The sequence below is a fragment of the Lepidochelys olivacea genome (assembly GCF_965140295.1).
Source record: "Lepidochelys olivacea isolate rLepOli2 genome assembly, chromosome: 7".
NCBI lineage: Eukaryota > Metazoa > Chordata > Testudines > Cheloniidae > Lepidochelys > Lepidochelys olivacea.
Genome location: NC_140417.1, coordinates 74,517,269 through 74,532,142, shown reverse-complemented (window position 1 = coordinate 74,532,142; position 14,874 = coordinate 74,517,269). Strand labels below are relative to the sequence as shown.

The 14,874-nt window shown below is 39.1% G+C and overlaps 1 protein-coding gene across 2 annotated transcripts in view; it reads right to left on the bottom strand.

Moving 5' to 3' along the window:
• Positions 1–231: 231 nt before the first annotated feature.
• GRID1 (glutamate ionotropic receptor delta type subunit 1) overlaps positions 232–14,874 on the bottom strand; it is an 828,161-nt gene continuing 813,518 nt past the window's right edge. For both annotated transcript variants that reach the window (XM_084633925.1, XM_084633926.1), the window contains one exon: positions 232–1,038. In XM_084633925.1, coding sequence (XP_084490051.1) covers positions 610–1,038 — 429 coding nt within the window. In that variant the 3' untranslated portion in view covers positions 232–609. The remainder of the gene's footprint in view (positions 1,039–14,874) is intronic.

The window sequence follows — 14,874 nt, the reverse complement described above, 5'->3', positions numbered from 1 at the left end:
AACTGTGTGGAAATTTAATCCCTGTTAGAAGGAAAGAGTTCAGTTGTTTTGTTTATTGTTTGCTTGTTTATAGTTATAATTCAGGTTTAAAACATATATTACTGCTTTGCTAATATCTGCTGTTAGCTTTTCAAGCGAACTGCCACCATGGCTATGAAATAGGGTACCGAGAAGAAGGAAGTGCTGAGGAGAGTAAACTTTTACAGCAACAAATGGATAACTTTACTGCTTTAAAAACAAAAATAGTAAAACAAAAATAGAACAAATAAGGAATAAGGGTTGAAATCCATGATATTTTGTTTAACTGCCCTCAATCCCAGCAACAGGTCTTCTTTGGCACTTGAGAACGATCACAAGTAGTTTGCCTTTTTATTCATATAGAACAAAATTTACAAAGTCATTCATACATTTTTTTTTCTTTTCGTTTTTGTTTTTTTGTTTTGTTTTGTTTTTTTACTGACTTTGAAAATTGGGAATATTCAAAATACACTTTTACCCCACTTCATTCTTTCATTATTTACAGATATGTACACGAAAAATGTAAAAGTTTTTGTTTTTGTTTCAGATTGTATTAAAAAGCTCTGCTGGTTGTTTTTTTGTTTGTTTTCATTATATGGATGTTCCATGGGAAGGCTCCATGGCTTCTGGAATGACTCCCCCTGGCACAGACTGAAATGACATCGGGATAGGTGTTTTCACGGGGCTTTGACGAAACAGTCCTCCATTTGGCGATCTGTGTTTACACTGTATAGAGGGCATGGTGGCTGAGCTGCTAAGGGGCAATGGCAGGTTACTACCAGAGGCAGTTGTGAGTGTCCTGCTGGCACCATGACTTGTCTGTTCTGGTAAAAAGGTGGTGACAGAAAGTTGTGTGTTCTGGTATTCGCGTACTGGCTCCAGGGTCTGACTTGTCTGCATGCCACCAATCTCCAAGGCTGAGATTTCAATGGACGCTGGAGAGATTTGCTTGTGAGCTATGTCTTCATCAATTAAACTGTTCATACGTCTGTGGACCTGCTCCAGATTTACTTCTTTATCCTATTGAGTTAAAAACAATTGAATCAGTCCAAACAAAAATCTCTCTCTCTCCCCACACTATGTGGTGGGAGCCACTGTTTATTCATTCACTTAATTTGATTTGCTAAGGTAAAAGCTCTAGGTACGCATAACAGCTCAGTCTTAAAAACACATACCAAAAAAAAAAAAGTTAACTCAGTGACAATCCACAACTGAACCCCTTAAACCACTCCCTCTTTGAGGCAAAACCAGAGCTCTGGTTCCACCCATACACAGTGGAATGTCACATCAGCACCTTCCTTGAGCTACAATCTTGTCTGCCAGAACCTCAGTTTTCATTCTGGAGCAAAGAGTGAGTTTCTAGCTGTTATGGTTATGAAGAAATCCCACCTCCCAAATGTGAACGGAGTGTAATCGATACAGAGATGTCAGAGAGCCTGGAACAATAGTGCTGGCTGGGAGGTGTGAACTGCCCTATTTATCTCAGTGAGATGAACTCAGATGCTCATTCACGACAATCTAAATATCAACATTGTTAAATATTTCATTTCTCATATCAGAAAAGAGAGGAGGATCACAAAACTGTACAACATACTGAGTGATGGCTCATTTTGGGAAGCAGTTGGGAGATACAATCACATACTTTTTCACGAGTCAAGAAGGAGCCCAGCCCAAGAAGCCTACTGGGCATATTCAAGCCCTACCAATGGTGAGCCATGCTCAGGAGGTTCATGTGATCTACTTGGAGCAGCAGCTCATTCATTCATTTTTTGTTGATTCACATGGAGGTTATTTTGAGTCACATGGAGTTTATTTTGTAGGAGAAGCTTGGAAGCACACACTCACCTTTTTTATTTCCCCCAGTTTTAGTCCTGAACAAAATAGATAACAGACACAATATGACCTGAAGGTTGACAAATATGGCCTGTGTCAGAACAAAGGAAGGACTTAGTTCCAAAGTTGAGTCCTTCCACTGAGATTGCCTTGCCTTAAACTCCCTTGAGGGACTGTCAGCTCAAGCATCGCAGCAGGTTGTAGTGGCCAGGATAAAAACACAAGGGGAGAGCTGGTCTTTAAAACACAAACCAGTGAGGAACTAAAATGGGCTGCTTACTGCATCATTATTGTATTTCCCATATGTAGAATGGAAAGCAACATAAACTGCATGGCGAATGCAAGCACCAGGGTGGTGTTTTTAGAGAGGACAATGTAAGTGGTAATGTTATATACCTTCCACATATTTCATAAAGCAGACCTAAAGTATGTAATATTTTTAAAGTACAGAATTTGATTATTTGATCTCATTGAAATAGTGGCCCAGAAACAAAGCATCTGTTAGCCCACAAACTCTGGAAGAGAGAAGATCCCACTTGTATTCTAGACTTCAAAAGTGATATTGAGCTTCCATAGTGAGAATGTCCTGGGTAAAAATGTATGTGATCTGCATCTAGAGGATTCCCTGGCTGCTGAAATAGTCTCATAGGGATGTGGGTGGCTGGGTGCTAGGTAGAATAGCTTTGCAGATTCTCTGTCTTATGCCAGAGAATAACCCAGTGACCCTGGGAATGAAGGGATGTAAAACTGGCTCCAGCCCACATTTTCCCTATGGTCCTGTGCCAAGCAAAGTTCAGCTGGACTAGAGAATCTGATCCAATTACACAATAGTTCTTCAGTCATCAGCTGCCAACTGTCTGTATCTCCATCTTTTAATTAACGATGAGCCCAAATCAAAACCCTGGATTCCAAAAATTGTCAAACACTAACTTTGTGACTTGGGTCAATCTCTACGTTTCAGTACCATTTAATAACTGACTTGCTGGTCCCCCAAAGGCCTGAAGATCAGAACACATTGCTGGCGTCAAACCTGCAGGCCTAGCTCAGGCTAAACTCCTATTGAATCTATTGGGAATTTTGCTTATTTAAAGGTTAAAGGCATGGAACTGATCCAAAGCCCTTTGACACTAATGGAAGGTCTCCTAATGACTTGCATTAATTTTTTAATAGGAGCACATTTCTGGCATGCCAAACTCTTATAGCTGCTCCTAGAAACGTAACAATGAAGCCTGACACACCACAAAATCATCACCAGGAAAAAAAAACTTTTTTGCCAAATCATTTATATATGTCATCCATTCCCAAATTAAGAAAAATCACTAGAAAATTAGAAAAGAACCCTTAAAGACAAAAATAGAATGTACCCTACTTACATTTAACAAGAGGTCTATTACACTTTTAGTAGTGTAGAAGCCCTTTTAATGACTTCCACACTTGAATTATCATTCTTTTCATTCATGAAGGTCGACAACACATTAGCTCTAACCTATTATGTGTTCTCTCTCACACACACAGTAGCTGGGTATCCAAAGGATTTGTAATACAAAGTCTCAAAGGAAGCACTGTAATGCGCCACTGGTTTGTCAGTTTAGAAAAACCTTGAAAAAATTGACTTTGGGGGAAAAGATACAGTCATTGGACTGGCTGTTTATATTGTAGCAGCCACTAGGGAACAAATGCTGTACTTAAGATGGCTAAGTTGTTTTCATTAGAACCTACACATCCTACCTGGGTCTACCACTGAAGGTCACTTGCAAGCTTTATCTAATTCAACATATGATGAGCTTCCTGCCTGGCTATGGTAACTACAGAGAGCTTATTACACCAATTCTTCATGAGCTGCCCTGGACTCCTATTCACTTGAGGGTGTACTTGTAAGGGGCTGCTGATTTGGGTCTAAAGAGCTGAAGGCTTGGGTATGTGAGAGACCACTGTTGTTGCTCTAATCAGGGGCAAAATTAGAGTGGAAAGAATGCTGGAAACTTTTTCCCTGAATATGTGTTCAGATTCAAAGATAAATTTTAATTTTTACTGTGTTCATGATATGTTCATGTCTCTTGATTTCTGCTAGTGATCTTGTAAAATGTAAAACTAATGTTAAGCAAAAATATACACCAACATTGCTTACTGGTATTTTTATGGCAATATTAATAATTAATTCTGTGCTGCTTTGTTACCTGAGTCAGGAACAGAAATAATATGACTGGGATAATGAACCAGTAGGGTGAAAATGGTAAAGTTCTAATTAGGGCTGTCGATTAACCGCAGTTAACTCATGCAATTAACTCAAACACATTAACTGTGATTAAAAAAATTAATCATGATTAATCGCAGTATTAATCGCACTGTTAAGCAATAGGATACCAATTAAAATTTATTAAATATCTGTGGATGTTTTTCTACATTTTCAAATATATTGATTTCAATTACAACACAGAATATGCAGTGTACACTGCTCACTTTATATTATTTTTATTACAAATATTTGCACTGTAAAAATGATAAACAAAAAAGAAATAGTATTTTTCAGTTCACCTCATACAAGTACTGTAGTGCAATCTCTATCATGAAAATGCAACTTGCAAATGTAGATTTTTTTTGTTACATAACTGCACTCAAAAACAAAAAAATGTAAAACTTTAGAGTCTACAAGTCCACTCAGTCCTACTTCTTGATCAGCCAATTGCTAAGACAAACAAGTTTGTTTACATTTACATCTTATTTACAATCTCACCAGAAAGTGAGAACAGGTGTTTGCATGGGACTTTTGTAACCAGCATTCCAAGATATTTACATGCCAGATATACTAAATGTTCATATGCCCCTTCATGCTTTGGCTACCATTCCAGAGGACATGCTTCCATGCTGATGATGCTCTTTAAAAAAATAGCATGTTAATTACATTTGTGACTGAACTCCTTGGGGGAGAATTGTATGTCTCTGGCTCTGTTTTACCCACATTCTGCCATATCGTTCATGTCATAATAGTCTCGGATGATGACTCAGCACGTTATTCATTTTAAGAACACTTTTGCTACATATTTGACAAAACACAAAGAAGGTACCAATGTAAGATTTCTAAAGATAGCTAGCTCATTTGACCCAAGGTTTAAGAATCTGAAGTGCCTTCCAAAATCTGAGAAGGATGAGCGTGGCGCATGCTTTCAGAAGTCTTAAAAGAGCAACACTCCGATGCAGAAATTACAGAGCCCGAACCACCAAAAAAGAAAATCAGCCTTCTGTTGGTGGCATCAGATTATGAAAATGAACATGCGCTGATCTGCACTGCTTTGGATTGTTGAGCAAAGCCTGTCATCAGCATGGACGCACGTCCTCTGGAATGGTGAATAAAGCATGAGGGACATATGAATCTTAAGTGCATCTGGCATGTAAATACCTTGCAATGCCAGCTGCAACAGTGTCATGTGAATGCCTATTCTCACTTTCAGGTGACATTGTGAACAAGAAGCAGGGAGCATTATTTCTGCAAATGTAAACAAACTTGTTTGTCTGAGCGATCGACTGAACAACGAGTAGGACTGAGTGGACTTGTGGGCTCTAAAGTTTGACATTGTTTTATTTTTGAGTGAGGTTATTTCTTGTACATAATTCTACATTTGTAAATTCAACTTTCATGATAAAGAGATTGCACTACAGTACTTGTATTAGGTGAATTGAAAAATACTATTTCTTTTGTTTTTACAGTGCTAATATTTGTAATAAAAATAAATATGAAGTGAGCACTGTACACTTTGTATTCTGTATTGTAATTGAAATCAATATATTTTAAAATGTAGAAAACATCCACAAATATTTAAATAACTGGTATTCTATTATTGTTTAACAGTGAGATTAATCATGATTAATTTTTGTAATCGCTTGACAGTCCTAATTCTAATACTTGCAACAAACAGGCTATGAGCTATTTGAAGAGCAAAAACAAAATTGTGACTAATCTAGAATTATGAATAGATTCAAAACTTCTGTGATCTTCTCACAAACAGAAAAAGAGGTGAACGTCAACACATAAATTCTTCCTTGTGATATATTCATCGTAGCTCTTTTAAGATATAAACATGAAAAGGCTACAGACAGGGCATTCTCAGTAGAGGAGATTCAATTCAGACATTTTAAGGCCAAGGAACTATTGTGATAATCTAGTCTGGAAATCACGTCTCCAACTGGTCTGAGAGTACGAGATTGGTTACCTTTTTGACATAGTGTATAACACATCTCTTTTGAAGGCCCTTTTCCGAAAGTGTGAATAGATAAGTCATTGCATGTTTGCAACTCATTTGTTTTTAATTTGGCAGATGTTCACATTGATTTCAAGGAGGAAGGATCAGGCACAAGATCATTTTTACATAGGTGCCCAGATTATTGTGTAAGTATAAATGAACACCCTTCTTTTCTGCCATTTCATTCACTCAAAAACTCTGAGAAATTCTGTGTTAGATGTGAAATCCTGGCCCTATTGAAATCAATGGGAGTTTTGCCACTGGCTTCAGTGGGCCAGAATTTCACCCTATGTCTCCATTCTAAAGTAAAAAATGTTTTGTGTGGAAAGTTTAATGAAAACTGGTTCTGCCTCTTTGAGGGTGAGAAATGACACATTCTTCCTATTTTTTAAGCTTTTTTTCTGCTCACCATCTTTTTCCCTGCAGAAAAATAACTGAAAAACCAAGCTTCAAAATTGGCATGTGAAAAGTTATCAGTGAGGATTGATGATTCGCCAATTTTTTAAAAAACTTTAAGATAAAGTTATGAGCACTTAAGGTCATGAGCCTGAGCTGGCACAACAGACAATTTCTGTAAATTATAACTAAGTTGCGACTGGAGGACAGAGAGACTGGGCACATATGTGCAGCTGGGGCCAAATTCTTCAAACAATCCCTATTCAGCGATGCACTTAGACACATGCCTACGTCCCATTAAAATCAATGTTAAGCAAGTACCTACATGCTTTACTGAATAGGGATGGATTTAAGCATGTGCTTAAGTGCTTTGCTAATTTGGGGTTGTAGAGAAGTGTGCTTTTTAAACTGCTCAGGACTCCAGCCACCTCCTGCAGAGCTCTTAAATCCTCCAGCAAAGCATTCCTATTCCTATACAACTCCTCAGCTTCCAAGCACAGCAGTCCAAGTCCTGTAGAATCTGAAGTTCCCCAAATCACAGCCCTGCTAAAAGCCCCAGCAAGACAGTGCTGCTTTCATGGAGAAACAAAGTTCCCCAAAACCGCAGCCCCAATGAGGTTTAAGGAAAGTACAGGCTCCACTAATAAAGTCAACAGAACTTGTAAACTATAAGCTTAATCAGAACTAATTGCTGTTTCTTTTTTCTTTAAGGCTTACCTAGGAAATTAAATAGAGAAAAATGAGTTAATGAAATAGTAAAAGCCAGAGAATGTAAAAGTTCAGATTCCAGGTGCTTTAATCCGGCCATTTTCCCCTTCTGTAATTCTTGTCAAATATGAAGCTTTTTGTATTACACTTTATGTCTTTCTATGTTTACCATAAAATGTACAGGCCGCATGGTGGGTTAACATTGCCACTGGATCCTTGACTTTTGCATCTCTTGATGCTTTGTGCTTTTAATTGTGCAATGCTAATGTAGTGTAGCAAAAGTCAAAAAGAGTCTTTGGGCCTATTTAATTCTATATTTGTACAGTGCCTCACAAGACAGTGACACAACCTGATTGGTCTCCGGGCACTATTGGAGTAAGGAAGATAATTAATAATAGTTAATAATTGCTGCTCAATAACTTTATTGAACTAATTATCTGAACTGAGGCTGTTCAGCAGAATTAATGGTATGGCTCATTGCAGGAGACAATGCCTGAATAGATGTGATAAGCAACTCAGCTCCTGTCTGCAGCTTGCTATAATGATGCCATTACAAAGGGACTTTTAATCGGCTTCAGGCAGGATAAAGAGGCATAGGAGTCATCAATTGTGCAGGGAAGAGCAAAGGACAGAGAAGCAGTTTGGCTGGAGATTTTGAACACAGAACTGTGTTGCACACTGGGACTTGAAGTCTGGTTACTAGTCTGGAAGCTTTGTTTCTGTTCTTCCCACATATTTCTGACTATCTCCACTCATTTCACTTCCAAAGGTGAATAAACCTCTCCAGACTTGACTGTTTGGAGGCTGGGTCATTGACATTCCTGCAGATTTTTGCAGTTAATATGTATACGGTATATTCATTCATACTGTATATATTTATGTAATATCCATACTGATGTATATTTCTATCAATGTATGTATTCCATAGGGATATGTGTATTATTTAGATATAGCTGTGTCCATACTTACACACTATCAGATAAAATGTGTGTGCTCTCACACTTTTTTATTAAGTGCCATTAATGTCAACCATATAATGTCATTTTCTTTTACTCTCTCAATACATTCTCTTTCATTATTTTTATGACGATTATTATTACATTCCTTGAAGGTTATCTGAAGAGAATGATCAGTGAAATGGAGCAAAACACATATGTATATGGAGGATGAATATAAGTGCCTGTACTCCTCTTGATTGAGAAAAACAACTAACCACCCATTTCTGCTGGGTAAGCAAATTATCTTTCATAGAAGATTAGGGTTGGAAGAGACTCAGGAGGTCATCTAAGCCAACCCCCTGCTCAAAGCAGGACCAACCCTAACTAAATACTAATTTGAATTTCATTCTTTCCCCCAGTAAATTGAGCTAGAAGAGGGAAAGGGAAAGGCAGATTTCTGAAATATTTTAAGAAATTGATCATGAAAAACAGGTCCTGTGACTATGGCTATTGGTACCCTGACTGACAAAGTACACAGCTATGATCGCTCCTACAGAGAACTGAAGGCTGCCCTCAGGAAATTCCTTGAAACAACTAACCCTCTATGAGAACAAGTACAATTAACTAAGACTCTCTACCCGGGATAACTTGGGTATCATTTTTATTTTTGAGAGAGATTGTGATCATTAACCACCTTGTAATATAGTTTTAAGGAGTAATCAATACTCTTTATGTAGGTGTGCAGATATAAACAGTTTTTTTGTTTTGTTTTTTCAGTTTTTTTTAAATGAGTGTTTGGAGAGAGTTTGGACAAACATGGGAATTACCTTGGATACTTTTTGCTAATTGACGTTAGCAGTGCCTCATTGACTTTGAGAGAGGAGTTGTTGAGTGAAGGATGTCTAGAAGGATATCCAAAACCTTCTGAACACAGCTAATAAAATGTCTAAGTTCTTAGCAGCATGGCTGAAGGCCGGAGATTCCTTGAGGGAGGGCTTTTAGGTGAGAATCTTTTCTTTAAGGAAACTAACACCTCTTCTTTATTCTCCTCAGACCTTATCAATGAGTTCAGTGGAATCCCCTTGACCAGGGAAAGTCACTACAGGTTAGTGAAGCTGTTTTGGACAAGTCAAAAGCAGATGAACCCAAGAAAGGTGAATGGTCAGGTGATGGATTACATAACTAATACTATGATAAAGAACGCCTACACCAAACGTATGCTAGCAGAACCACACTGGACTGAAGGGTGGAGAGGAAGGTCGCTGAGTATCAAACAATAAAGATTTAGAAAAACAACATGCACATACCCTGAGGGACTATGATGGGTGTATTGACATCTCTAGGTCGCATGCAGCCATCTCTGCCTCGAGTATTAAAGTGATGTTAATGCAGTTCTTAATATACCTGAGGTATGCATGGTCTGTTTATGGTAAAATTTTCTTAAGCCTGGTCTACACTAAAAAGTTAGGTTGACACAGTTACATCACTCAAGGGTGTGAAAAACCCATACATACCCCCTGAGTGATGTAGTCAAGTCAATTTAACCCCTTGTGTAGACAGCGCTACATCAATGGAAGAATTTTTCTGTTGACCTAGCTACTGCCTCTCAGGGAGGTGGATTACCTCCGCCTATGGAAGAAGTGCAGCTGTGCTACTGTAGCATTTCAAGTGTAGATAGGCTCTCAATCATCATTCATGGACCAATTTCTCTCTCTCTACATATATATATATATATATACATATATGAAATGTATGGAAGAATGCCACTTGAAATATATGGAAGAATGATACTTGAGGTTTGACCAAAAAGAATAAAATAAAAATATGAAACTTGCATTGTGTAAAAGAAATTTAATAAAAAACAAGCAAGGATGATTCTGTGGTCATGGCAGTGGACTCGGACTCATGACATCTGGGTTAAATCCCCATTTCTGTCACATTTCCTGTGTAACCTTGACCAAATCCCATGCCAATCTCTCTGTTCCTTAGCTGTAAAGCAGGGATGATAATATTCTTAGCTCACAAGGTCATGCTGAAAATAAAGGTATTAATGATTGAGACACACTCAGAGTGATGGCACACACATAAATATCCAGATAAGTGGAAAATGAACTCTGAGAAACTTTTAAGCCCTGCTGGACAGCCTGTTTAAAAAATACAAAAATCTTAGAGGCAGTTTTTCATGCTCTAGTATCCATAAGCTATACTACTGGTTCAACTCCAATTAGCCCACATTGAAATCAATATCCCCAACCAACTACAAAATTCCAGGTATTCTTTTCATCAGACATGAACTTTTCAAGCATGTGGTTGCTGAGAAGTGAATGGAGGACAACCCATGTGTATAAAGTATGACAAATAGGAGAGTCATTTTGAAATCCTGAATTCACTACATTCACTATTACTTTTGACTTCATGTAATGCATTTGCAAAGCCATAAATCAATTTCATTCCATCAGGCTCAGAGAGAGGTAAAAAATGGAGCTGATAATTGGTCTGCCCAAAGAAAGAAACAGGAATGATATATATAATTCGGTATATTTTAAGGGGGGAAAAACCCTGATGTGTTATGTTATATGAGGCTAATACAAATAATAATTTAAATATAAATTAGTTTCCACTCTCATTATTCTAGGGTTTCATTAGTCAGAAATATGTGATATGCAGACAGATGTGGAAACTGACACAGTGATGTATGTTTGCTGTCATTAATTTACCTCAGGCAAGTGACCTAGTCAAATAGCACTTAATGTTACATAAAATTTGCTGTGTTTTGCATGTATTCTGCTGGATGCTGATTTGAATACTGTTGTATCTTATTAAATCTGACTAGAGATGCACCTCAAGTCTGCCTTTACAAATAGACCAAGTTCTGCAATCAAACTTGTTGTGAGGATCCGCAGGTCCTGAACCTCGGCCCCCCCAGCCAGTGTCTCTACCAGTGACTGGAGCATTGGGAGCCCTCAGGCCTTACATTCCACTAAAGGTACCACCCGTAGGGACCTGACTGGAGGAGCTTCGGAATCCCTGATTGGGCCAGGTGCACTATTCAAGTTACAAAAACACAGGAAGTTGTCTGTGCCAAAAGGTGGATCCTAGCTTGAAGGCTGCTTCAGGCCTTGCTGTGTATGCTACCTCACTCGTGGTCTCACCTCAGGTTCCTAACTTGGACCCCATCCTGTTCCTGGCTCCTGCCCTCAGCCTTATTCCAGTCCCTGAACCCTGTTGCTCTGTTTCGGACTGCTCTGGCTCTCACCCTAGAGTGCAGTTCTTTGGCTTCTGACTCAGCATTGACACTCGGCTCCTGTTTCCTGTCTAATCCTGGCTTCAACTTTTGGCTCTGACACCTGGCTCCTGGTTCAGACCTGCCTATTGGTCTCTGGTTCCTGAACACAGAGGTGATCACCAAGCCAGACCACCCACGTCCTGGTTGCTGGTAGCAGTCTTCCACAATCTTCTGTTCATATAAGTGGAAACAATACTATGTATTTTAAAATAGTAATTAACTAAACAAGAAGACCTCAGTAAGAGTGACATTGTCCACTGGACTCTGATCCAGAAACTGTACACCTTCACACAAAAGAGAAATTGATATTACTCTTCACTTCTAACTGAAAGAAAATAGGAAAACATAATGAACAAAAGGATGCTGGCAAGAGCTGGTCAGTGCAATAGTCTTTTCTTTCAACTACATTTCCAGTTTTCAGAGTATCAGCCGTGTTGGTCTGTATCCGCAAAAAGAACAGAAGTACTTGTGGCACCTTAGAGACTAACAGATTTATTTGAGCATAAACTTTTGTGGGCTAAAACCCACTTCATCAGATGCATGCAGTGGAAAATACAGTAGGAATATATATATATATATATATACACACACACAGAGAACATGAAACAATGGGTGTTATCATACACACTATAACGAGAGTGATCAGTTAAGGTGAGCTATTACCAGCAGGAGAGAAAAAAACAAACAAAAAAACCCAACCTTTTCTGGTGATAATCAAGATGGGCCATTTCCAGCAGTTGACAAGAATGCGTGAGAAACAGTAGGGGGGAAAAAAACATGGGGAAATAGTTTTACTTTGTGTAATGACACATCCACTCCCAATCTTTATTCAAGCCTAATTTAATGGTGTCCAGTTTGCAAATTAATTCCAATTCACCAGTCTCTCATTGGAGTCTGTTTCTGAAGTTTTTTGTTGTAATATTGCGACTTTTAGATCTGTAATCAAGTGACCAAGGAGATTGAAGTGTTCTCTGACTGGTTTTTTGAATGTTATAATTCTTGACATCTGATTTGTTACCATTTATTCTTTTTACATAGAGATTGTTCAGTTTGGCCAATGTACATGGCAGAGGGGCATTGCTGGCACATGATGGTATATATCACATTGGTAGATGTGCAGGTGAAAGAGCCTCTGATAGTGTGGCTGATGTGATTAGGCCCTATGATGGTGTCCTCTGAATAGATATGTGGACACAGTTGGCAACGGGCTTTGTTGCAAGGATAGATTCCTGGGTTAGTGTTTTTGTTGTGTGGTGTATGGTTGCTGGTGAGTATTTGCTTCAGGTTGGGGGGCTGTCTGTAAGCAAGGACTGGCTTGTCTCCCAAGATCTGTGAGAGTGATGGGTCGTCCTTCAGGATAGGTTGTAGATCCTTGATGATGCGTTGGAGAGGTTTTAGTTGGGGGCTGAAGGTGACGGCTAGTGGTGTTCTGTTACTTTCTTTGTTAGGCCTGTCCTGTAGTAGGTGACTTCTGGCTCTGACAATCTGTTTCTTCACTTCAGCAGGTGGGTACTGTAGTTGTAAGAATGCTTGATAGAGATCTTGTAGGTGTTTGTCTCTGTCTGAGGGGTTGGAGCAAATGCAGTTGTATGCTGTAGACAATGGATTGTGTGGTGTGGTTTGGATGAAAGTTGGAGGCATGTAGGTAAGTAAAGCGGTCAGTAGGTTTCCAGTATAGGGTGGTGTTTATGTGACCATCACTTATTAGCACTGTAGTGTCCAGGAAGTGACTCTCTTGTGTGGACTGGTCCATGCTGAGGTTGATGGTGGGATGGAAATTGTTGAAATCATGGTGGAATTCCTCAAGGGCTTCTTTTCCATGGGTCCAGATGATGAAGATGTCATCAATGTAGCACAAGTAGGGTAGGGACATTAGGGACAAAGCGCAGGAAGTGTTGTTCTAAGTCAGCCATAAAAATGTTGGCATACTGTGGGGCCATGCCCAAGAAACTCCGAGAAAAAGCACAAGAGCAAATCCGCACAAACACACCCCTAGAACTGTGACCAGGGGTATTCTATCTGCTACCCAAGATCCATAAACCTGGAAATCCTGGATGCCCCATCATCTCAGGCATTGGCACCCTGACAGCAGGATTGTCTGGCTATGTAGACTGCCTCCTGAGGCCCTAAACTGCCTTTGAAACACCACTGACTTCCTGAGGAAACTACAATCAATCCGTGATCTTCCTGAAAACACCATCCTAGCCACTATGGATGTAGAAGCCGTCTACACCAACATTCCACATATAGATGGACTACAAGCTGTCAGGAACAGTATCCCCGATAATGTCACGGCAAACCTGGTGGCTGAACTTTGTGACTTTGTCCTCACCCATAACTATTTCACATTTGGGGACAATATATACCTTCAAATCAGTGGCACTGCTATGGGTACCCGCATGGCCCCACAGTATGCCAACATTTTTATGGCTGACTTAGAACAACGCTTCCTCAGCTCCGTCCCCTAATGCCCCTACTCTACTTGTGCTACATTGATGACATCTTCATCATCTAGACCCATGGAAAAGGAACCTATCCTTGCAACAAAACCCATTGCCAACTGTGTCCATAGCTATTCAGAGGACACCATCATGGGGCCTAATCACATCAGCCACACTATCAGAGGCTCGTTCACCTGCACATCTACCAATGTGATATACACCATCATGTGCCAGCAATGCCCCTCTGCCATGTACATTGGCCAAACCGGACAGTCTCTATGTAAAAGCATAAATGGACACAAATCAGATGTCAAGAATTATAACATTCAAAAACCAATCGGAGAACACGTTAATCTCTTTCGTCACTCGATTACAGACCTAAAAGTCGCAATATTACAACAAAAACAATTCAAAAATAGACTCCAATGAGAGACTGCTGAATTGGAATTAATTTGCAAACTGGACACCATTAAATTAGGCTTGAATAAAGACTGGGAGTGGATGTATCGTTACACAAAGTACAACTATTTCCCCATGTTTATTTTCCCCCCCTACTGTTTCTCACACATTCTTGTCAACTGCTGGAAATGGCCCATCTTGATTATCATTACAAAAGGTTGGGTTTTTTTTTCTCTCCTGTTGGTAATAGCTCACCTTAACTGATCACTCTCGTTATAGTGTGTATGATAACACCCATTGTTTCATGTTCTCTGTGTATACATATATAGAACACACATATATATATCTTCCTACTGTATTTTCCACTGCATGCATTCGATGAAGTGGGTTTTAGCCCATGAAAGCTTATGCTCAAATAAATTTGTTAGTCTCTAAGGTGCCACAAGTACTCCTGTTCATTTTACATTTCCAGTGTTGACTCACACTCCTGTACCAAATTAATACAAATAATTTTAAAGAGAAATAAAGAAAGAGTTTAAAAAAACACGTCCCAATAAGGTAGAATAAACATAATGTCTACACTACAAAAGCAAGTAATTTCATGACCTTACTTTGTG